The sequence below is a fragment of the Quercus lobata genome, chromosome 8, assembly GCF_001633185.2.
Source record: "Quercus lobata isolate SW786 chromosome 8, ValleyOak3.0 Primary Assembly, whole genome shotgun sequence".
Classification (NCBI taxonomy): domain Eukaryota; kingdom Viridiplantae; phylum Streptophyta; class Magnoliopsida; order Fagales; family Fagaceae; genus Quercus; species Quercus lobata.
In genome coordinates, this window is record NC_044911.1 from 9,347,633 (window position 1) to 9,371,930 (window position 24,298).

Consider the following 24,298-nt stretch of genomic DNA (forward strand, 5'->3'; position numbering starts at 1 on the left):
CTCGAGACTCAATTCCAACCGTGTAGGGTGTATCAGGGAAGTATGCTAGATTTAGTTTTTTCAAAATGTCTTCAATAATGTCCTCTATAAACCTTGACTCGAAACTGCCAGTTGTAACTACAATAAAAATCTAAGTTTGATGATCATTTAATATATAAGATGAAACTAACCATGAATAAGAGAATGAAACACTAATATCCCACAATCGGTTTTGCACATGTTGCTCTCCTCTGTTGTAATGCCTTTTCTGGCTTTTTTTTTTTTTTTTTTGAGTTCATTTTATTTTTCAGATAATGAATAGAGTAACAACCATTATCACAAGAAAGAGAGTATTTTTATCCCTGAAAATAACAAAATAGTGGACTTTTCAAAAAATTTAGACTTAAATATATTGTCCATCCTAAAGTTTATTTTAGAAGCAATTTTAGTTTCTAAAGTTTAAAAGCAATCTTTTTTATTTTCTTAAAGTATTCACATTAGTCTTAACAAATTAGCCTAATGTTAAAAATATAGCTAAAAATCCACAAAAAGACCACGCATCAATCTCAACAAACTGCCAAAAAAAATTTAACGTTCAATTTTGAATCGCTACAACTAGTGAGACATATTGCTCAATACTACTAATAAAATTATTATTTTATTTTCTCTTTGCTCTCTCCTCTCCTTGCTAACTCATTCTCTTTTCTCACCTGACTCTATGTCTCTCTCTCTCTCTCATGCACCAATCAACATTAATCAGTGGTGGTCGTACGAAGTTTTGATCATGATTTGGTGGTAGTGGATGTTTGATTTGGCAGTGGCAAATCTGGGTGTCTAAAGGTTGATTTTTGTTGGTTTGTTTTGATATTTGTTTGCCTTGGGCGGTGTGTGATAGGTTTGGTTTGATTTGTGAGGTAGTTGCTGGGTTTGTGATTATTTTTTTGTTTGATTTTTGCGGTAGGTGTGATGGCTTCCAAGGTGGGTGCGGTGGTTGCTGGTGCATGGTGGGTTGACGTGCTTCGACATGCTCGCAGATCGGAATTTGTAGGATAATTATTTGGTTGATTTTTATGGAGAAAATGGGCTTTTGCCTTTCTTTTTAAAATATCCAGCAAAATGCTCCATGTCTAAAACTAATTAGGGAAATGCTCCTGTTTTGAAACTCAATTTTCTAAAAATCGAGTTTCAAATGTATAATTCGATTTTTGAAATATCGAGTAATAGCGAACGTGGACTTAGAAAAAAAAAAAAAAAATTTTGGAACTTGAGTTTCATGTAAATTACTTGAGTTCCACTTGAATTTTTTCAAGGAACTCAAGTTCCGTGAACTCAAGTACTTCACATGTAACTCGAGTTCAAGGAACTTGAGTTCCAAATATTTTTTTTTATTTTTTTTATTTTTCAGCTTGCTATAACTCGATTGTCCAAAAATCGAGTTTTAAATTGAAACTCGATTTTTAGAAAATCGAGTTTCAAAACATTTTTGGTAGTGATGTTTGGAGCTTTAGCCACTGTGGAGCACGGTGGGCAAGTTGGGATGGTGTTAGAGATGTATAGGGACTCAGCTGGGCTTTTAGGCTTATGGAAGAGACTATAGAATCAAACCTGAAGGAAGAAGAGGCTGATAGGAGGGAAAATGGGGAGTTGTTAGAAGTGAAAGTGGCTCTTCAGCTTGGGAGAAGCTTGTCAGAGCCCAGGGACCTAGTCAATACTGCATCATCTTTGTCTTCGGGAATTAGTCCGGATGAAGAAGAGTTTGGAAGCAAGCTCTTCTGAGTTTTGGTCTGTTGTCTTGATTCATTTTGAGTAATTGTATACTTGAGTAGCATATATTTTGACAATACTTGACTAGGCGGATCACATACATAATTACTTGATAAGAGTTCAAATTTTCATGTATTCAAGCTTACATGATTGAATGGAAATCAAAGATAGTTTTAAATTTTTTTTATGATGTGATAAGATTTGAAATCTATATAGTCAATTTTATAATAATTGCTCTTTATTATTATAAAATCTGTCCAGATATCATTCCCTCTCTCAATCTCTATGTCATCTCTAAAGGTCCGAATCTGACTCCGTCTTAGAACAGCAAAGAGGTGGTCTGTAAAGCTTGTGCGAGTATCATCACCATAGTAACTTACAAATACTTTGTAACCCCACGTTGGACTTGTGATGGATGAGAATGATGCGGAACAGGTTGTTAGGGCCATGAAAGCAGAGCAACAAACTATTCTTACAAGAAAGAAATTAAGAAAAGAAAATTAAAGAAGACCAATGCGCGACGAAACATTAATGTAGACTTGTTATTTTCCAAGAACCACCAAGGAAGATGAAGGGAAAGTGGCAAGCAAGAGCAGTGGCGACTCCAGGAATATTTCCCAGGATGTTCCAAATTTTATTTTTTTTTAGTTGAAAGATCCAAAGCCATCATCAAGGAGATGAATCTTGGGTACGTGGTTTTTTTATCAAATATTTGTCCATAATTCTAGCAAAAGAATAAACAATAAACTATAAGTTCATTTGAAATATTAATAAAATTATTAATTATTATTGTTTAGTTGTTTCATTAATTAGTTTTTCTTTTATAAACTATAATTTGTTATATTGTTGTTTCATTAATTATAAAATTATTAATTATTATTTAGCCTAACATAATTTAATTTGTTTATCTTTTATAATATATTGATTAATTAAATTATTAATTATTATTTATTAGTTGCTTTCCTTAATTAATTATTGATTAATTAAATTATTGTTTATTAGTTGCACCATGTGCATTTACTTCCCCCAATTCAAATTCCTCACCCGGCCCCATGTGATGTGCCCATCCACCCCCCATCCTACTCAACAGACAATGAGACAAACCCCCATCACAAGAGCCCGCTGCCAATCAGAAAATTTCACAATCACAAATCACAATAAAACAATTAATTGTATCTCACCAACACCAACACACACCAACACCAACGAATAAAGCCAAAAAGAAAAAGTCAAGAATAGGGCCAAAATATTAATAAAGTTAAAGCTAAGCTGAGCCAATCACAGTTGTTCAAAAGAATAAGATAAATTATTAAAGTTAAACTGTTAAAGTCTTAAAAGAATAAAGAGAGAGACTCATTCATTTCATTTTAGATTTCACTTTCATTTTAATTTTTCAAATAAAGAGAGAGAGACTAAGAGAGTCAGAGAGAAAAAAACACTTTCATTTTAATTTTTCAGATAAAGAGAGAGAGACTGAGAGAGTCAGAGAGAGAGAGAAAAAAAAAAAAAGAGAGAGAAGTTATGAAATATGAAATACCATGAGGTTGAGGTTGAGCACCGGAGCAAGCTAAGCAACGAGCAACGGGCAACAGAGCAAGCGACAAGTGACGGGGCAAGCGACGAGCGATGGAGCAAGCGATAAGCAACGGAGCAAGCGACGTGACTGAGCCGAGCAACGTGACCGATCGACGATCTCCGATCCAATCTAGTGAGTGATCTCCGATGCCCGAATCTCGATGCGATGTGCTCTGGACTAAAGCTCGAGTTGTGTTGGTTGACCGATCTCCGATGCAGCGATTCCCGATCCATCTGTTGGCTTGTGTTGCAGTGTTGGCTGTGTTGCTCTATTGATGTTTTTGTCTCTAGGTTTGCTTTAGTGATATCTGATTTAGTGATTTAAGGTTTCTGATTTAGTGATTTGCAACTGTTTATATTGGGTTTTTTTTTTTTTTCCTTCAGATTTTAGTTTTTGGGCTTTTTTTTTTCTTTTTTTTCTTTTTCTTGAAAGTAGAACAATTTTTTTTTTTTTAATTTGAGAGTGTTCCTCATTTTGCTTGAGGGTGTTCCTCATTTTTTTTAAGGATAAACAAATAAAATTTTTTTAATTATTACATATAATTTTTTTTTTTTTCAAGTCAGGGTGTTCTTAGGAACACCCTAACTCCAACGTGGCGTCGCCACTGGGCAAGAGGGGATAGATAAGGGGAGCTGAGGCAATCGGTCTGAGTCTCTCAAATCCGTGGAGAAGACTCATGTAGTCAAAAAGTTTCATGCGATTGTGCATGGGTCAATTGACTCCAGAAAAACTCAAGCAGGACCTAAAATGTCGCTTTTATGATATAAATTGCGTTTGTTTAAACCGTTTGTAAAACTATGTTTTGAATTTAAAATGAGCATTTATAGAAAAAGAATTACGAGTTGTTACTTTTGCAAAATGGAGTTTTGGGTTTAAAAACACTTTTTTAATCTTTCAAAAGGCCTAGCTAAACCGATCCATAATTATCACAAATCAATTATCATGGGAAATTATCCCATAGTCTGGACTTACTGCTGCATTCACTATCTATGGCCCGGCCCAATCCTAATCACTCCAAACCCAAAACTACACATTTCTCATCGTGATCAGTGATCACTCTCTGCAGCCTTGGTAGAGCTCAACACTTCACGCTCACTGACTGTCCCTCACACGTTGCTTTGGCATTTTGAAAAGCTGAAGAACGTGGAGTTCGTCGTGAATCAACAATTGTATATCTAGTGATATGATCTTTTTAATTTTCTTGATGATCTATATTTACAAGGATTTTTGACAATTGTCAATTATCGAAACCAAAGACCAAATCGAAATTTAAAGTAAATAATAAAAAAAAAAGAAAACAACAACAACTTGTACATGAATTTTTTAAATTTATTTTGATAGACACCTAGAGTACCTTTCTCTTTGGTTTTCGATAGTCGAAAATCTATGACTCAGTTGATCTCAGATGATTTGCGTGGGTACCTAATAACGATCTTTTGATATAGATCAAATAAAGTTGATCTAAGATGCTGTAAGCATTACTGTGATTGCAAGTAGTGGTGCCGGTGCTGGTGCTGGTGCTGGTGCTGTTGAGCACTTCTCTCTCAGAAGTGTTCACGAAAACAAATGCATCCGCTGCCCTTGCTGCTGGCATCTTCCATAGGAAGGAGGTACAAACCTATAGAAACATTTCTCGAACTTCATTTGTATGCAAATGCTGATGGAGATTATTATCATTCTGTCTTTCTTTTCTTTCTTTCTTTTTTCTTTTTTTTAAAATTTTACGGAGGCTATTCCTTATCATCTTAATTTTTTTTTCTTCTTTTTTTATGAGCGTCATCCACTTCTCTCCTTTTTCAATTTATTACTTATCATCTTAATACATTAAAAACCTTTAACCAGCATTACCTTTTTTTTCCTATCAACGCCATAGTGGTTTATCTATGTTCCTTCAATTATGGGTTGCAGGTGCCTGTACAATCTGTGTAAGAACACTTGTTAAAGGAAGGCATTGAGGTCAGAATCTAACCCAATCTTTGAGAAGTTTTGAGGCAAGTCTATAGAGGCATTAGATTCATTCTGCCAGAGGCCAAATTAGATGGGGCTCTGACGCTTTAGCTGGGCATGTGTTGTTTATTTAAACTTGTTCTGTAGTGGTTTGATCCACGTCAAAATGTTTTTCCTTTTGTTTTTTGTGTAGTACTCAATGATTAAGATCTCACCGGCATATTAGTCTAGCAGTTTAAACATTTTTGCTCTTGTAATTGTTGGCATGATTCAAAACAATAAAGAAATCAGATTGATTTCTTTAGTAGATCGTCATTATTCATTCACTTCCATTTTTTCCCTTAGCTTATATTTGGATGGAGGGATAGGAGGCGAAGACGAGAAAAAGTGACTGGAATGTCCGATATTTTAGTATATTCCAGTATATTCCGACTACCTTCCACTCTACTCTCTTCTCTCCAATCCCCATGTTCCAACTACCCTTATCGATATTCCATAAATTATATAAGCCATTTTTTAATTTTTATCAATGTTCCATAGATTAAATTAGGTGTTTCATAATTTTGGGAGACATGAGAAAAAGGAGTAATTAGCACAAGAACATAGGTAACGAATTAACCATTTTTGTCGTAGTCTCCACTCATATGAGAATGAGAGGATTACTCGAGTCTCAACTTCTCTGATGTCAGAATAATTGCTTGAATTCTATTGCCATATAGTGCCAAGTGTTCGTTAGTAATCTTGGTTATACTCGTAACATTTTAAGTATGCAATAACTAGTCTGCTTCCTGCCCATATATACATTAACATTTTCAGAGACTAATTTGGAGTCTCATGAAGAAAGAGATCTAGGCTTGTACAAAGGTGCTTTGAGGCATGCTAAATCTCCAGTCCGTTATATTAGAATGTTTAAAAACAAATGGAATCTAGATGCCGAAGCATATTAGATTCTCCGAATCAAATCCTAAAAGTATCACTGTATTGATGATTGTGTGGTACAATTCTCTGTGATTACAAAAGAGTTATCCTCTGATTCGATCTCCTTAAAAGATTTGTTGATTGGATTTGTGATGATGTGAATTTGTTTTGAACACAAGATATCCTTCAATTTGGTTAAGGAATGGATCAAAGATCTTTGGAACAAAATTACAATGAATCTCTGGCTATGAGCTTGTTAGAAATTCTTTGTTCTTCGTGTTCTTTGTGTTCTTCGTGTTCTTCGTGTGTTCTTCGGGTGTTCGTCGTCTTCGAAGGTTTGTTGTGGAAGTTCTTCGGGGTTTTAGAGGCTTGAATCCGTAGAGCTTCACTGATTTGTGGTTGTTTGAGGTTTCTGGAGGCTTTTGAGCTTGATTCCAGTGAACTTTGAGATCTAGGCAGATAGTTTGGATGATTCTGCTTCGAATGTTCTTTGTATTTGAAGATTTGTGGTGGAAGTTCTTCGGGGCTTTAGAGGCTTGAATCCGTAGAGTTTCACTGTTTTATGATTTGTTGATGTTTTCGGACCTTTGAGCTTGATTCCCGCAAACTTTAGGATCTAGGCAGATGATCTAGATGATTCTGCTTCGAATGTTCTCCGATTTTGGGGTTGAAGTTCTTGAAGTTCCTGGAGGCTTCAGGGCTTGATTCCAGCAAAGCTTTTTCCCTTCTGAATCCGGTCCTCTGGATCTTCGTTTTCTGGATCTTGGTCCGGATCTCCGTCCTTCCGAATGTCTCAGGAAGGCTTCTATTTATAGGAGTTTTGGGGTGGGTGAGCGACACGTGGCGGAACTTGATTGGTGACACATGTTACAGCCTGATTGGTCCGCTTGTGTCATCGCTTACACGTGCTGGACTGCTTGAGTCATCGCTTACACGTGCGAGGTTGCTTGAGTCATCGCTTACACATGCGAGACTGCTTGAGTCATCGCTTACATGTGCGAGGCTGCTCGAGTCATCGCTTACACGTGCGCTGATGCGTGATTGATTCTTGCATGACACTTGGCAAATTTCTGTTGGCTTCTGAATAGTGATACCAAAACCTAGCAGCAATACATGGTGCTCTGTAATTGGCTGTATTTTGTGGACTTGGTAATCTGACGTGTCAGCTTGTGATAGGTCGGGAATTTTCCCTCTCTACAATCACTAAAGCAAAGTTGAGTTTGAGGGAAGATAGCTAGCAATGGTTTGCAATTGCTTCATTAGACCTGGCCAGATTAGTGAAGTGCAATAGTACAATACAAGATGACTTCACTAACAAATTTCATGGTTATGAATCTTTATGGATTTGTAGTGTATTGGTAATGTTGTTTCCATACTATGATCCTAAGTAGTGACCAGTGCCAAATCTATAAATATCTAAATGCTGAAACATAGTATTTATTGTTGTTATGTTTCTGTTGAGCCACATTAACATAACATTTTGGTCCATTCGGTCTACTCCAGTCCATTTTGGTCTACTTCGGTCCATTTTAGTCCAGTTTAGTCTATTTGGCTTTACTTCGGTCCATTTTAGTCCACTTCAGTCTAGTTCAATCTATTTGGGTCCAATTTGGTCCATCTAGTCCACTTAAGTCATGTTTATTCTATTTTGATCCACTTCGGTCTATTTGGTCTACTTCAGTACAGTTCAGTTCATTCAGACTACTTGTTCCATTCAGTCGACTTTGGTCCAGTTCAATCCATTCGGTCCTCTTCGGTCTATATTGGTCTACTTTGGTCCAATTCAATCTATTCAATTGACTTCAGTTCAATTAGGCCCATTCGGTCCACTTTAGTCTGCTTTAGTCTAGTTTAGTGTATTTGGTCTATTTTGGTCCATCAATCTATTTCAATCTACTTTAGTCCGGTTCAGTCCTTTAGGTCTACCTTTTTTTTTTTTTTTTTTTTTGGCTTGCATTGCTTGATGAATATTGATTATCAATGCTCGGTATTGACTAGTTGCTTCCCATCACTGCTTTAGTAAACGTTTGGATTGCGGTAAGCGTCTAGCATTTACGCGTCCAGCGTTTTACGTGTAGTCCTGTGCACTGTTCACAAGACTCACAAATCTCTTTTTTCAACAAAATTTTCATTAAAAATGAGTCCCAAGACATTATTCACACATTTAAAAATTATTTTGCTACAATGTTTTCAATTTTTAATAATGTGCAGTATCCAAACAGACCCTAGTGTTTTAACTTTCCAATGCGCTCGGCATTGACTAGTTGCTTCCTATCACTGCTTTAGTGATTCCAAGTATACTTCTAAAACAAACACAAAACAATACAGTATCCAAATAGACCCTGGGTATTTTAACTTTTCAGTGCGCTCGGTATTTACTAGTTGCTTCTCATCGCTGCTTTAGTGATTTCAAGTGTACTTCTAAAACAAACACAAAACAATGACTAGTTGTTGCACATCACGTGTTTCCTGTACTACAAATAAACGATTGTTCCCTCTTTTTGACCAACTTTTGATGTTCTTTCAAAAGCTTTTTTAACCAAATTAAATCTTACCATTACTTGCATTGCACATGAGCTTTTGGGTCAGCTCTCACATGCTCCTCCTAAAACCAATGACAGCACAGCATGCCACGCTGTGAACTCACTGATACCATTTTCTTGATAAGATCAATCAGACATCACCCATTTTCAATTTTGTTATGAAGCCACTGATACATTTTCTTGATAAGGATATCATTTTTTTCAATGTAAAAGTTCGCACATCATTGGCTGTTGAAGTTTCGTAAAATGTCCGACAAACCACTATTCATTTTGGTTGATAAGGTAGGTCCTGTCCACTTTGCTTTAGCTATCTTCTGGCCTAAAGAAATCGTGAAGAATCTACATTTTCCTCTCTCAACCTTGCTTTATCAATGCGTGTGTGGAGAGTGATAGGCTGATAGCTATCTTTACTTCTCATCACTTGTGATCACTTTTGATAATGTTATAGTAGCCGGAGCTAGAATTTTGATGGGCAAGATTGAAAGTAAAAATAATTGTAAGCTAAGATTTTGAGGGGGAAGATTGAAAGTAAAAATAATTGTGGTAAAGTGTGCCACATAGGAAAATTGTGACAAAGTGTACCTATTTTGTATGTAGTACCAGTATTATTGTTTTTCTCTATTATTCATACTAGATTACTTCAACAACAATAAATCTAAAATAAAAATTTTTTTAACAAATTTTTTCACAATCACTAAATTAGCAAACCATAAATGGTAAACAATAAAATAGTGTCAGTGGTAGATCCAAACAACTTAAAAACTCAATTGTAATAAAATTTGTTGTGATAAATATTATGTTTGTAATATTTCTTCTTTAACAATTATGAAATTTATCGTAAAAAATATCGTGATAATAGCACTATCTATTGTGGAATTGCAGTGAGAGAAATCAAAATGTTTATAAGTTGTGTAAAGATATCAAATGCATAAAACTTTGAGTCTTAAATGCGACCCATTGAACTTTGTTTTAATTATAAATTGACGAAAAAGTAATATGTGTTTTATGGACATATGGGCTTTTCTTTAGACTTTTTCATTTGTGTGAGTGGCAAAATTGAGATGAACGAAAATGATAGGTGGCAGATTGCTTTGTAGGCATTATTATACAGGTGTTTTGGGAATGGTGGCAAGTGATTACACTGCTTTTCATTAGACTTTCTCATTTCTATAAGGGGCAAAATTACAGGGGGCAAATTGCTTTGTAGGTATTATTATATAGGTGTTTTGGGGGAAGGTCAGGGGGCAATTGCCCCCCTCCCTTTTACATTGTCAAATTTTTTATTGGAAGTCTATTTTAACAAGGAAATAGTTCGGCGGATAGTATTAGTTTAGAAAATATTTTTAAAAACTTTTTAAAAGAAAAAAAAAGTAATTGATTTTTTGACAATTTTTTATATTTATCATGAAAGTAATATAAAAAATTTCCTAAAATAAAATTTTAAAAAATACTCTAAGGGCACCCTCTTATTGGACTCTTTTAACAAATCTAACAGTGTTGATTACATTTTCTTTTTATATCCTTCATATTTACAAAATTTTAATATTATTAAAGATCAATAATTATCCCAATTATAAAATATTTTATATTTTAAATTATGCACAAAACATGAGTTTATAAATTGAATAACATCCAACTAATACAAAATTTGGTAAATGTATTAAGAAAAACAAGAAAGTTTAATCCAACAGTAGAATTTTTTAATAATTCAATAAGAAACGTAACATTAACAAAGAGTTACAGTAAGTTTAACTTAGTAGTACATGACTAAACCCTAAAATATCTTGAATCTTCAAGGTAAAGAAATGGAATCCACAAGAAAAATAGAGAACAAAATATTGAAACATTTTGATCCTCATAAATAGGATATTTGGTTACCACTAGCTTTGCCATTTGGCCACCAAACCGACTAATCAAGGCTTTGATTTCACATGATACAATGTGATAGTATAGAAAGAGATATCTAGAACACCCTGAATTTTCAAGTTAAAGATCTAGAATCCACTATAATAATAAAGAACAAAAGATCAAAATTATTGTTCACAGTGAGGGATAGAAATTCAAACCTTATTTCTTTTTATAAGGAAGATTAAACAATGTCATTAAGCTATAAAACTTTTGGCAAAACATATTATTACTGTAATAATAAAGAGCAATTATTATAAAACTGACTATATAGATTTCAAATCTTATCACATCATAAAAAAAATTTAAAACTATCTTTGATTTCCATTCAATCATGTAAGCTTGAATACATGAAAATTTGAACTCATCAAATAACTATGTATGTGATCCGCCTAGTCAAGATTATTATCAAAATACATGCTACACAAGTATACAATTACACAAAATCAATCAAGACAGCCCATCAAAACTCAGAAGAGCTTGCTTCCAAACTCTTCTTTGTCCGGACTAATTCTTGAAGCCAAAGATGATGTGGTACTGGCTAGGTCCCTGAGCTCTGACAAGCTTCTCCCAAGCTGAAGAGCCACTTTCACTTCTAACAACTCCCCATTTTCCCTCCTATCAGCCTCTTCTTCCTTCAGGTTTGATTCTATAGTCTCTTCCATAAGCCTAAAGAACCCAGCTGAGTCCCTATACATCTCAAACACCATCCCAACTTGCCCACCGTGCTCCACAGTGTTAACCACAGTGGCTAAAGCTCCAAACATCACTGCCAAAAATGCACCCCATGAGCCAATGAAAGGTAATCCCTGTAATATTGACCCAACTGCAGCCAAACCAGTAAACAGAGGACCACATACTGCAAGAATTTTGTTAAGTTTAAGTACTACTTTGCTTAGCCTCACATATTCTGCTTCATCTTTTCTCTTCATAACCCCAAGAACCTCTCTCATTTCCTCTTCAAGCTTCTCATTCCACCCATTTCTGTTTACTTTCCCATTACCCTTTTCTTGTTGAGTCTTCAAATAATGTTTTGGCCACCACACAGCAGGCTCAACCTTTTTTGGAAATTTATCAAGCATTGTCCCAAGTAAGGGAAGTGGGTAGGCCTTATCAAGTGCCAAAACTTTATTCATAGCATCTTCTACATCATCTTCAGTTGGATTTTGAAGAGCCAAAGTCATTTTGATATCCTCATGAAGTTGCTTAAATAGTCTGGAAGCATTTCTTTGTTCTTCTGCAAGCTGAGAAGGCTGAATGTTATTCATCACTAGTAAAATACCAGTGACAGCCATATAGAGAAGACTAGAAGAGAGCTTTAGAGCCAAAATAACTGGTGCTGAAACTCCAACTCCACTCACAGCCACAAGTCCAGCCATAGTTGCTGCTGTGACTGTCATTCCATTAACAGAAGTTAGCAGAAGACGGTTCCAGTTATCTCTCTGGGACCCTATATTCTTGTGCATTTCTGTTCTATCTGCTACAATTTCCATGATTGCATATAACTCTTTCACTGCCTTTGTTTCTATCTTAGGCTTCATTTCTATTTGGGTTAAAGCAGATTTAAAGGTTTGTAGCCTTTTACTTTGATTCAACTCATCAGCAAGGAGCCTAGGAAGAGAATGATGATTTGATGATTGGAATTTTTGGGCATTTAAGGTGGCTTTGATTTTTCTGAAGGAAGCTGAAGAAGAAGAAGAATAACAACAACAAAAAGAAGCAGCTTGAAGAGTAGCCATGAACATGTATGATCACCTACTTCTTGCTTAACACAAGTGAGCTAGAAGGTGTTGTAGTGAAATGAATGAGTCTTAATTCTGAAATATATAGAAGAAGATCGTACCGTGAAATGGACGTGTGGGCCACAATTCTTTAACGTAATGAATGAGTTCTTTTTTTTTTTTTTTCTGAAACGTAAGGAATGAGTTCATGGGTTGGGAGGTTGGACTAGTTCATCAACATTTATTTACCTTTGCTTTTGTTCCAACAGTTTTACTTTTTTGACTTTCAAAAGGAAAAACCATGTGAACCTTGAAGTGGACTTTCCACGCGCTACCCAAAGTCCAAAGAGTTATTGTCCTTATGAATTTAACACTCTATCGTGAATCCCATGCAATCAAAGTAACTTTTGAATAAAAAGCTTTCATATATAAATGTTGGAAGTCATTGCCCGAGCTATATATACCGCTTACAGTACAATAATTTTGCTAGTTAATTTGTTTCTGCTTCAAGGCGACCAATATTGATTAATATAGTGAGGTCTAAAATCAAATTTATACTTTTTCTACCATTTCGTCTACATTGCATCATTGCTTATGGCAATCCAATGAAGAAAATCAAGTATTTTGTCTTCTACGTGACTAATTTCTTTTAGAATGCTGTTTAAATTTAGGAGGAAGTATATTTTGTTGCGAGTGTATGCTTCTTCCCTCTTACAAGCTAATAGAATTCATAACTTACCAACTGTGAGAGGAGAGAAACATACACATGTAACAGGATATATTTTCTCCACTTGCATGCAGAGGCGGCAGTTGCCCCATCTGACTTCTTAAAAAGACAGTCTTTATGCTATGCTTGAACCAAAACTTAATGCTTTGCCCCTCCTGACATGGAAAAGAAACAAAAAGTTTAGTCCCACTTTAAACCAATCAAAAATTGATAGCGTATAAAAAACCAAAAAAAAACAAAAAAACAAAAAAAAAAAAACAAAAACAAAAAGTATATCTATTTCAAATGATTGTTGTGTTATGTATACAACCAAATATTTTCGTAACAATTGATATACTTCAATCTAGATGAAAATAAAATAATGAAATATTAGAATAGGATCTACTACAAACTAAATATAAGAATTTTGTTAAAATATTTTGATATTTTATTGTGTCCCTAAATTTTCTCTTTAAAGAATAACAAACCAGTTTACTACCTAAATAACAAGGAAAAGACTCTTTCACACACCAACTTTTTTTTTATTTTTAAGCTAACTTTATCTCAATTTTCACTTTTCACTACTATTCAATATTCACGGCACTTTTTTGAGTTCTTCTCCCCTATTATCTCAAAATTTTCCCTTTTCTCACAGCAATCCATCCCACATTTTACATAAAATAAAAAACTTAGGGTATGTTTGATAACTGTTTTTTCTCCTTATTTTCTGTTTTTAAAAATAATTTTCTATTTTTGAGGCTAAAAAACTTGTTTGGCAACCCAAAATAGATAGAAAACAAAAACTGTTTTTAAAACTTAATTTGTAAAGGAAACTGAAAACATGCAAAAAGCTATTTTCAATTTCTAATTTTCAAAAGTTAATGAAAATACGCATTTAATTTAATGAATCTATTTTATTTAATGAGTAGTATTAGAGTTCAAATCCTAGTAACAACATATTTTAGTATTTTTTATTTTTTTTTCAAAAAACTATATTTTTAATTTTAGCTTACCAAACATGTTTTTTATTTCAAAAATATAAGAAAATTGTTTTTTCTTTATATTCCCAAAAACAAGTTTTTGAAAATAGAAAACAAAATCTGTTACCAAACATAACCTTAATATCCTTGTAATGTACTATAACCCTACTATCCCAAAATTTTCTTTTATCTCATATCAATCCATCCTACATTTTAAATAAAATAATTTTAAAAAAAAACTTAATGTCATTGTAATGTATTATAACCCTAAAGCCTCCACTATTTTTTTTTCATCCATATCTTGACTTTATCACAATTTTAAAGTGTAGGCTTTTGTTGTAAACCTTTTTTTGTTTTGTCATTTAAAAACTTAGAAAGATAGAGAAAGAAATATTGAATTCTATATATTTTTAAAAAATGATCGGAGACAGTGAGATTGTACAACTTTGCACATTTTTATTTATTTTGTTATTAATATGGGTTAGTACTTTAATTATAAAAAAGGTTAATATATTTTTGGTTATTTTTTCAATGTTCTTTGTAATCTTGCAATCCTAACTCCGCCAATGAATTTAGTTAATACTAAATAAGAATGACAAAAGAGAATGGTTAATATAATATAATTTAGTCCAAATTCATACATTTAAATCTTTTGAGTTAGGTGGTGTCCATATATGCTATATTAATTATTCAAGGAAATCCCCCGAATCATAGTCATGAAGAAAGCACCCTCTTGCTAATTTTTTTCCCCTAAAAATTTATTAAGTCCCTCATCTTTAAACTCAAAATTTTTTTTTTTTTTTTTTGGTGTGTATGTGTGTATGTACCTCATATAAGCTCATACCTTTTATTTAAAAAACAAAACAAAAAACAAAAACAAAAGCACCACCGATGACCACCGCCAAGAGGAACAAGAGAGTGAGAGAAGGGAGAAAGGCGGAGATCTCAAGAAGACAAAGATAAGGGAAAAAGTCAAATATAGAGAAGCAATAGTTTTGAATTAGTTATTTTGAATGGGTTTCCTAAATGCAAAAGAAAAAGGGAGAAGAATGGGGGAAGGTGGGGTAAACTACTAAATTTATTGCCAAAGAGAATTTTGAATTTTGAATGGGTTTCTGAAATGCAAAAGGACAAGTAAGAGGAGAAGAATGGGGTAGGTGGAGAAAATTTATTGGCAAAGACATAATAGGGGTAGGTGGGGAAAATTCATTGCTAAGAAATAATGCAACATTTTTTTTTTTTTCCTGAATTAATAATGCAATATTCTCATAAAAAAAGAAAAAGAAAAATGCTTGATATTTCTTATGCTGCCTGACAGTGACGTTTTTCTCCATTTCCCCATGCTATTTTAGTACTGAAATGGCCCTACTTTTTTTTTTTTTTTTTTTTTTTTTGCTGAATCTGAAATGGCCCTACTTTTTTTTGATGAATGAAATGGCCTTACTTAAAAAATAGGCCTGCTTGATATTACAAGCAGACTAAACAATTACCAATGCAAACTTAAAAATTTTGGGGGTTTTTTTTTTTTTTTGGGAGTTATAGTGGTTGTCTTACAAGGACCTAGTGGCTTTTGTAAAAAGCTGTTATAGTCCAATAAACACCACTATAGGCCCTTGTAACACCAGGACCTACAGGTTGTTTTTAATTTTTTTTCATTCGGCTTCTCTTTAAAGGATCAATAGTGGCACTTGTAAAACGCTGTTATAGCCCAATAAACACCATTACAAGCTCATGTAAGAACAAGACTTATGGTGGCGTTTGTTATATTTGCATGATATGCAAATAATATTTTGATATTTTTACGTTTGTTCACTGATATAGTTGCACGTTTTAATTAAAGTTAATGGACATTTTTGTCTAGGAGAAGTATAAGATTTTTTGCAGTGCAATTGTCCAATTAGTTGTATCTGTAAGGTATTAGAATCAACAAAAGTTACCTAGCCAGAATGACAATTAGTAATCTCTCATGTACCACATGCCACACATTGTTCACATGTGTGCCCAGACTACGGATTACAGAGGCAAGCTGGGGGTTGCCACAAAAGAAGAAATGAAATTACCCCTCTAATTAAAGTAGTACAACTGAGTCTGACTCCTCAAGGGTTGAAAGAGAAGTTAATTAAGGGTTTTTTTTTTTAATATATATATAGTGTGTGTGTGAGAACAATGCCATATGATCCTATATTTCAAAGCAAACCCTAAACACGGGAATGGAGTCATGACTCGCGATAGCTTATTTTATCATTGACTATTTAAATTTTGCTCTTTTATTTTGAAGGACAAAGAATGACAACCACTCTCAATAAAAAAATTAGCATGCTTAAGTACTTTGAAATTTTAATTATGACTTGCATGTTTTTTTATGTTCTTAATGCGCTTGTCAAATTTTGTATCAATTAGATGTTATTTTCTATTCGATACATAAACTTATTTTTCATGCATAATTTTAAACTACAAAAACTTAAAATTTAAATATTTAATTGATGACATAACTATTAATATTTAATCTTTTGAAAATTTTATAAACATGAAAGATATAAAAAGAAAGTGTAATCTAATGGTAAATTTATCAAAATTCACATCTAATAAAAAAAAAATTGAGTGGAGTTGTAGCTCAACTTTGTCTTCATTGAAATAAATAAATAAATAAATATATATATATATATATATATATCTCTCTCTCTCTCTCTCTCTCTCTGAAGAGTTATAATAAAATTGTCCCACTTGTCTCTTTAGTCTTCAAAAGAAATATTTTATAAAAAAATAAAATAAAAAACTAGTTTTTTTTTTTTTAATGAGAAATACGTGTATTTTATTACAAAACGGATAGAGCATCCTGAAAAACAATAGGTTCAATACATGGTGGAGTTTCCTCAATCCAAGTAACATTGTCATCTATTCCCTTGGCATGATGGGCCAAAGTGTGTGCTGGCTTATTTCCAATTCGCTTAACATGTTGTATATGTTTTCTTCGAAAAGCTTGCAACAACAAATTATCTTTAACATAATACCTTTCTGTCTTGGCCTTTCGGGTTTTGGCTAACAACAAATTATCTTTAAGTACAATTTTGTTTCTTTTGCTTTTTACAACCGATTTTGCATTATGGGAAAAAGAAGAATCTATTAAGAGAAGAGGCCAAGTAATAGTGTTATACCTTTCTGTCTTAGCCTTTTGGTTTTGGCTAACATCAAATTATCTTTATGTACAATTTTGTTTCTTTTGCTTTTTACAACCAATCTTTTTTTTTTTTTTTTTTTGTGGATGAACAATTAGGTTTTAAATGTGAGGACAAAACAGAAGTGACGATTGATGAAAAAGAAGAAAATCACATTAATTATTAAAGACATTTAAAAAATGAAAAAATTTCTGACATGATAATACGAATTCAATTAATTCTTATTGCTAATTTCTCTTCCTATTTTATTCTTACATAGTGGGTAATTTTTCTATAACATTAAAAAATAAAAGTCATTCTATAATTTGTAACAAATTTTTTCAATAGCTTGCGTGTAATCAAATTACTTTTTTAAAATTCTTTTAATCAGATTAAGAAGAAACATGGTCAAAAAAAGATCCAAGAGTGAGAAAATTATATATGTAATAGTTATAAAACATGAATTGTTTTGAAGTCACTTGACTTAAGAATTAACTAATAAAAAATATAAGTACACATCTGGTTAAAATTACATGCCAATCCATCTGTTTGGGAAAAAAAAATTGTAATTTATTTAAAGTATATTTTAGTAATATCCCAAAATAAAATTAAGATTTTGATAAGAAGGAAAACTGCTTCCATTTATAATAGATTCATTTTATTATTCAAATTAAATATAATAAATTTAAAAGTGTATTAAATATTGTATTCTTATTTATTAGGGAAAAAATATCCTATTTTCACATATTGTTAATTTAAAAATAAAAATTTAACGTCAAAAGTCTTATAACTCAACTAGTGACATCTCTAACTATTTTCAACGAAGATATTTAAGATTTAAATTATCCTTCTTCATTGTAACTATTTAATTTGAAAAATAAAATAAAATAAAAACTCTAAAATAAACTAATGGGACCATCGAATTTTAAATGAAAGTCTGTTTGGTACATGTGTTTAAACACATGTTTTCAGTTTTTAAACAATAATACACATATTTTCACACACTTTTTCACCCACACATATTTTTAAAAAATACAAATAACATTACTAGAATAACATGTCAAAAATTCTATTAAGTAATCATGATTCATGACGCACCTCGGCTTTTAGGCTCAAGTGCACCATACAAGTAGATGGTGTGGGTAGGAAAGCTTGAAACTTCCGAGTCCACAAAATGTTTTTTTTTTTTTTTTTTTTTGAGACTCCACAGTCCACAAAATGGTTTATTTAGGACATATTCGGTAACATTGTTAGAACAATGATTTTCGTTGTTTAAACAACACAATACGTATTTTCATAATACTTTTTTACTCACACTTATTTTTACGGTACTTAAACAATGTTACTGATTCAACGAATCAACATTATCAAACGCCTTATTTTTTGGTTTAAGCTTGAGACTCCATGGTCCACAAAATAGACACTCCACACAGTCCACAAAATAGTTTTGTTTATTGTTTTTACTTTGGAGGTTGACGTTGAATGAAAATGTTTGTGACTTTTGGGTCTGGGTAATCGCCGGTCTTTGTCCACCAAACTTTGAAATGGAAGTCCATGCTCCTGATTAGTCATAGGTCTTCGGCCTCTTATGAAACGCGTTGTTTCTGTTACTTGTACATGTTGCCTTTGTTTTTCCTTTTCTTTTTCTTATTCTTTTTGTGTTGGCTGGTACTGCACCGCACTACATTGCACATGTTACCGCAGAAATAAGATACGTAGTTATGATTTTGGCTAAACCGTATCGCAAAGTGTAGTGTTAAAAATGGTACAAAACCACACTGCACCTAAACCGCTGGCCAAATAATGAGCAAAAATGGTGTTTGCACTTTGGCTTGGATCCTTGGACGGTGTGGAGGGTACCAAATGTACTGGTGTGGCTTCCCAGCTTGTTGAAGGAATCTTTTGAATCCATGGTCGGTCTAATGGTTACTAAGACTAATGAGATTCATGTGGGTTTATTTTCGAAACCTTTATACAATATCTTGAGATTAATCTAAGAAAATCTTCCTTGTAATTATTTATTTATTTTAAATGAAAATGTGGATTTCAGAATAATTACTTAGTGCGTATAGAACTAAGTAACTACACATTCAAAAATAATGAAGTGTTTAAAGAGTTTTAGAAATCATCATTAACAAAAATAAATAAACAATTTTTTATTTTATACAAGATAGAATTTTAATCTAACTTAATCTAAGTGTATAAGTGTGTGAAACTCCCTCCTAGATACTTAAATCTCGACCCTTACCCTTCACACTTCACAAGCACTTATACTTGTAGAGTGACCATCACACAAAGGGTGTACGATGATCAAATTATTTTAAATGTTTGATTAACGTTCCATTTGTTTAATGTTAAAAAGTGAAATTTGAACGTTAAAAAAAAAAAAAAAAAAATTCTGTATTCATGTATCTTTCTTACTGTCTTACGTTTGTCTTTCACTATCTTGTATTGTCTTACTAACACAAAATCCACAATCTAAATGAAATAATGAATTAATAGAACACCACTCAAATTAATTGTTTGACAACAATGTGTACTTTCCTATTTATATACACATCCATCTCTTCATAAAAAGTCACAATCTCGCATCCTTCTAACAATTGAAACCTTTGCAAATGATTCTATCCCTTCACCAAGAGTACGTTTGGTACATTGAATGAGAATTACGATAGGAATTGTAATCTTTATTACTAGAAATAAAATGTGTTGTAATGTAATAACTAAACATATTCATTAGTTTGGATGTGAGTTATAGCATTAGAATGAAACTTAACATTTATTTTTTGAAATTTCTTACTCATACAATTATATTTCCTTAAAAATTTTTATTTTTAAGTTTAAGAGAGATATGTGTTATTTTTTATGATTTTTTATTTTTATAATTGTTAGATGTATATGGAAAGTTTGTTTACTTTGAAATATATTAAGTTTTGAAATTATTGCACTTACTAAGAATAGCTAATACAATCTTTTAAAGAAGAATAGTTATTCCTCATTTTGAATAATAGCTATTCATAAGGAATGATTATTCCTTGTAATAAAAATATAACCAAACTAAAGAATAACTAAACCATAGTAATAACTATTACATTACAGCGCCTATTACAGTCTATCAAACATGCCCCAAGAGTCACAACTCTTTGTTATTGGCTGGACTAAAGGTCATCAAATAGCCCATGGCCCGACCTAGAAACCCGACAACCCATCAGGCTAATAAGCAGTCCGGCCCGTTGTTATTGAGGCCCATGGGTAGCCCACTAGCTCAGCGGGTTAGGCCGTGGGCTAGTGTTTATGCCCATGGGCACCCGGTGAGCTAGCCCAGTAGCCCAGCTCATTGGCCCAACCCGTTGCCCAGTCCAATAACTTAGAATTTATAACAAAAATATATAGAAGGTGTATGAAAGATTGATCTTGAGATATTGTAGAGTAATTTCTTAAGAGAACTCTCCCAACCACTAAGATACTTAAAGTAATTGTGCTAAATTTAGTTTATTAAATATATATTTTTCTAGTAGTCCAGCAAATTTGAATTAACCATTTGATATTTTTTTATTAAAGATAAAAATAAAAAACTATTTGAAGCCTTAATAAAAAAAATTAAATAAGTTTCCATCAACAAAACAAAAAATTAAATTGATTTGACTATAAAAAAAAATTGTAATTACATATTAAATTCTTTGATTCTTTCTTTTAAAAACAATAAATTGATTATTCCCTTATAAAAAATGATTCTTTCTTTATAAAAATAATAAAATAATATGCTAACACAATCCCATTGGTAGTCCATTAGGCCCAACTTAGTAGTCTAGCCCGTTTTAGACAAAATGGACATTGCTCATGGGTAGGGTCATGGGCTGGGGTTTTCTCTTTCGGCCTAACCCGACCTGGCCCGTTAACTAGTTAATAGCCCATTATGCCCAACCCATTGTGCCCCTGGGCCAAGTAAAAATGGACCGGGCTAGCCCGACCCGGCCCATTGACGACCCTTAGGCTGGACTGAGCCTAATATGGGCATAATCATTTAGGTTCATCCTGATCCAATATTTTTAACATCTCTCACTTACACATGGTGGACATGAAATGACTAATCATATCTCATACCAATTTATAATATTGTTCATACTTGGCAAAGAGAGCATCACGCTAAAGTCTTGTTAGAGACTAGCATTGCAACACTCCCATAAGTATATTGTAATGCATCAGTTTCATTCATTCATATCGAACTTAACACCTTTAATCCTTCTTTGACTTAAAACATTTGATCCCTCCTCAATTTATTCATTTTAAAGCCATGTTAAATTCATACTAACTATAATGTGTCCCCGATTATGTCACAACATCCAAGAAGCAATACAACTTGACGTCTATGAACATCAAACATAGATGTGTTACTAAATAGTCTTCATTCTTCCTCATGCAAAGACGGAACCGGGATTCTATTTTTAGGGGGCAAAGCCAAATTTTGAATAAGAGATTTCCACCATTTAAGAATGAGAATTATACTAAGATTCATGAATAAGTTAATGCATGAAAAATAAAAGTAGCGTCTATTTGATATTAACAAAATATAAATTTCTTTTAAAAAAAACCAAAATGATTGTTGTTCAAGACATATCAACTTGATCATCTTGTGAAGATGTAACTGGACATTCAATTAAATCCAAAAAGTCATTTATGATTAATATTGTATTAAATCTGAAACAATTTCCTTAACTTTAAAGTTAGAGCTTAGCATAAATTCTTTGGTATGTATATCATATTCTACCTGGCACCTAATTCCAAACGCAAACATAAAACAAAACTAACTTTAAGAACCAAAACAAATTAAAAAAAAATAAAAATAAAGAATTGATGAATATGACCATGAAAGAAAAATATAAATTTGAGAAGCAATACCGAACAATGTGACACAAGAATAATGTTTTCAATTTGATTATATCGAAATTATCTAGCATTATGTTTCACTCACAAAAAAATTAAGATGATTTTCAAAACATAAATTGTCCTTCGTTCATACTTGTATCCAAACATACAAACAGTTAACCACCACTTTCCTTTTTCTTCCCATAATTTTTATTCTTATAAAGTTAATAACTGAAATTAGTGTTTTTTTTTTTTTTTTTTTTGAGAATTCAATAGTTGGAGTGGGGGTATTTAAACTTTAGATGGCTCTATTAGAAACACTAAAAGGAATTCTATCTAATTGAGTTACAAGACTCTTGGCAATTAGTGAATTAAATAAGAAAAAAAGTTAAAAAAAAATAAGAAATAGATTGTAAAATTTTCAATCACAAAGTTTAATAATTTTATGGTCAAGAAAACAAAATTATTAAATAAAATTGAGCCTTTTTTGTTTTTGTTTTTTAAATTAACTAGAGAGAGCCCTAGCCAATACTGAGGGTAACATTAGAGACCTCAAGATACTAGTTGTCCTTGAACAATAACATTTCTTGAGATAAGTCTTCAAGTTCCAAGGTAGCAGCACCACATTACTTGAGGTTAGGTTAGGCATTTGCTAACTAAAAGTTCATTTTTAAGGGGACCATGGGTGCTGCCAGTTGATTTTTTTGTTGAGCCAATTAATTCTTAAGAATGAGAACTTCAAAATTTATAAATTTTAACAATATCCACTGTTTCAAAAAAAAAAAAAAAAAATCTGCTATTACTGATATTATCCAGCTAGCTCATGAGATTTTTGACATTCTTTGGAAAAAGAAAGGTAGGAAAAAAGGCTTTGAGGCTTTGAAAATAGATATGTATAAGACTTATGATAGGGTTAATTGGAATTTTCTTAAAGCTGTCTTACTCTCCATGAACTTTAGCAACACCTAGGTAAATTGGGTTATGTAGACCTCTATTCAATATTCTTTACTGGTCAATGGTAGCCCTACTCAACCCTTTAACCCATCTAGAGGCTTAAAACAGAGAGACCCTATATCACCTTACCTATTCTTGTTTTGTGCCAACATTCTCTCTTTAGCTCTTACAAAAGAAGAGAACCAAAATAATATTAAAGGAATCTGGGTAGGAAGGAATGGTGTCTCATTGACCCACCCCTTCTTTGCTGATGATTCCTTATTTTATTTCCGGAATGATAAGGCATCCCTCTCTAACCTCAGAAACACAATTCTATGGTACTGTTTAATCTCGGGTCAAAGCATTAACTTCAACAAGTCTGACATGTTTTGCTCTCCGAATATACCTCAGGTAATTCAGGAATCCCTAGCCCTTTCTCAAAATCCTAGTAAATATCTATGGATCAATTTCAAACTTAGAGGGAGGAGGGTAGCTGACTTCCGACATTATTGATAGGGTACAAAAAAAGCTTCAAAGATGGAAGGCCAAACTGCTTTCCTAAGCTGGCAGAACCGCTTTGATCTCATAAGTTCTCCAAGCCATGCCCTTGTACACTTTTTACTGTTTTAGAATCCCTAAGACAGTTTGTAATAAATTGGATGCTGTCATTAGGGCCTTTTGGTGGGGGCATGATCTTGAAACTAAGAAGTTGCATGTGGTTAACTGGGATAAAATCTGTCAACCAAAAATCAGGGGTGGGCTTGGGCTGAAAAAGCTGAGTCTCATCAATCAAGCTATGATATCCAAGCATTTCTGGAGAATACAACATTCTCCCAACTCCTTGTTAGCTAGAACTTTCAAAGCCAAATACTTCCCTAGGTCTTCCTTACAAGAATATAAGCCAAAACCCCATCATTCATGGATTTGGAAAAACATTGTTGTGCCACACTTGCCTTCCCTACATCAGGGTCATTAGCTAATTGAAAGTGGACATCAAATTCCTCTCACACACCCAGATTAGTTTCAATGTTCAAACCTTTCCTTATTAGAGAACAATCTCCTTGATGGCACTATTGCAGACCTCATTGACCAGAGATCAAAATCCTGGAGAAATGATTTGGTTAAGAAGTTATACCAATTCCCTGCTTGTGAGGAAATCTTGCAACTATCTTTACCCAGGACTTTTGACATTGAAGACAGACTCTTGTGGAAACACTCAACTTCTAGAGAATATAAAGTGAACAAAGCATACCATATGCCCCATCAAAATCACTACCCTTCATATGTGCAAGATTAGAGGCCCTA

At 32.9% G+C, this 24,298-nt stretch overlaps 1 protein-coding gene across 1 annotated transcript; it reads right to left on the reverse strand.

Moving 5' to 3' along the window:
* Positions 1-10,932: 10,932 nt before the first annotated feature.
* LOC115957248 (probable F-box protein At4g22030) lies at positions 10,933-12,460 on the reverse strand. Its single transcript, XM_031075444.1, has one exon. It carries the CDS (start codon positions 12,375-12,377, stop codon positions 11,103-11,105), a length of 1,275 nt encoding a protein of 424 aa, XP_030931304.1. The 5' UTR covers positions 12,378-12,460; the 3' UTR covers positions 10,933-11,102.
* Between the last annotated feature and the right edge of the window lie 11,838 nt (positions 12,461-24,298).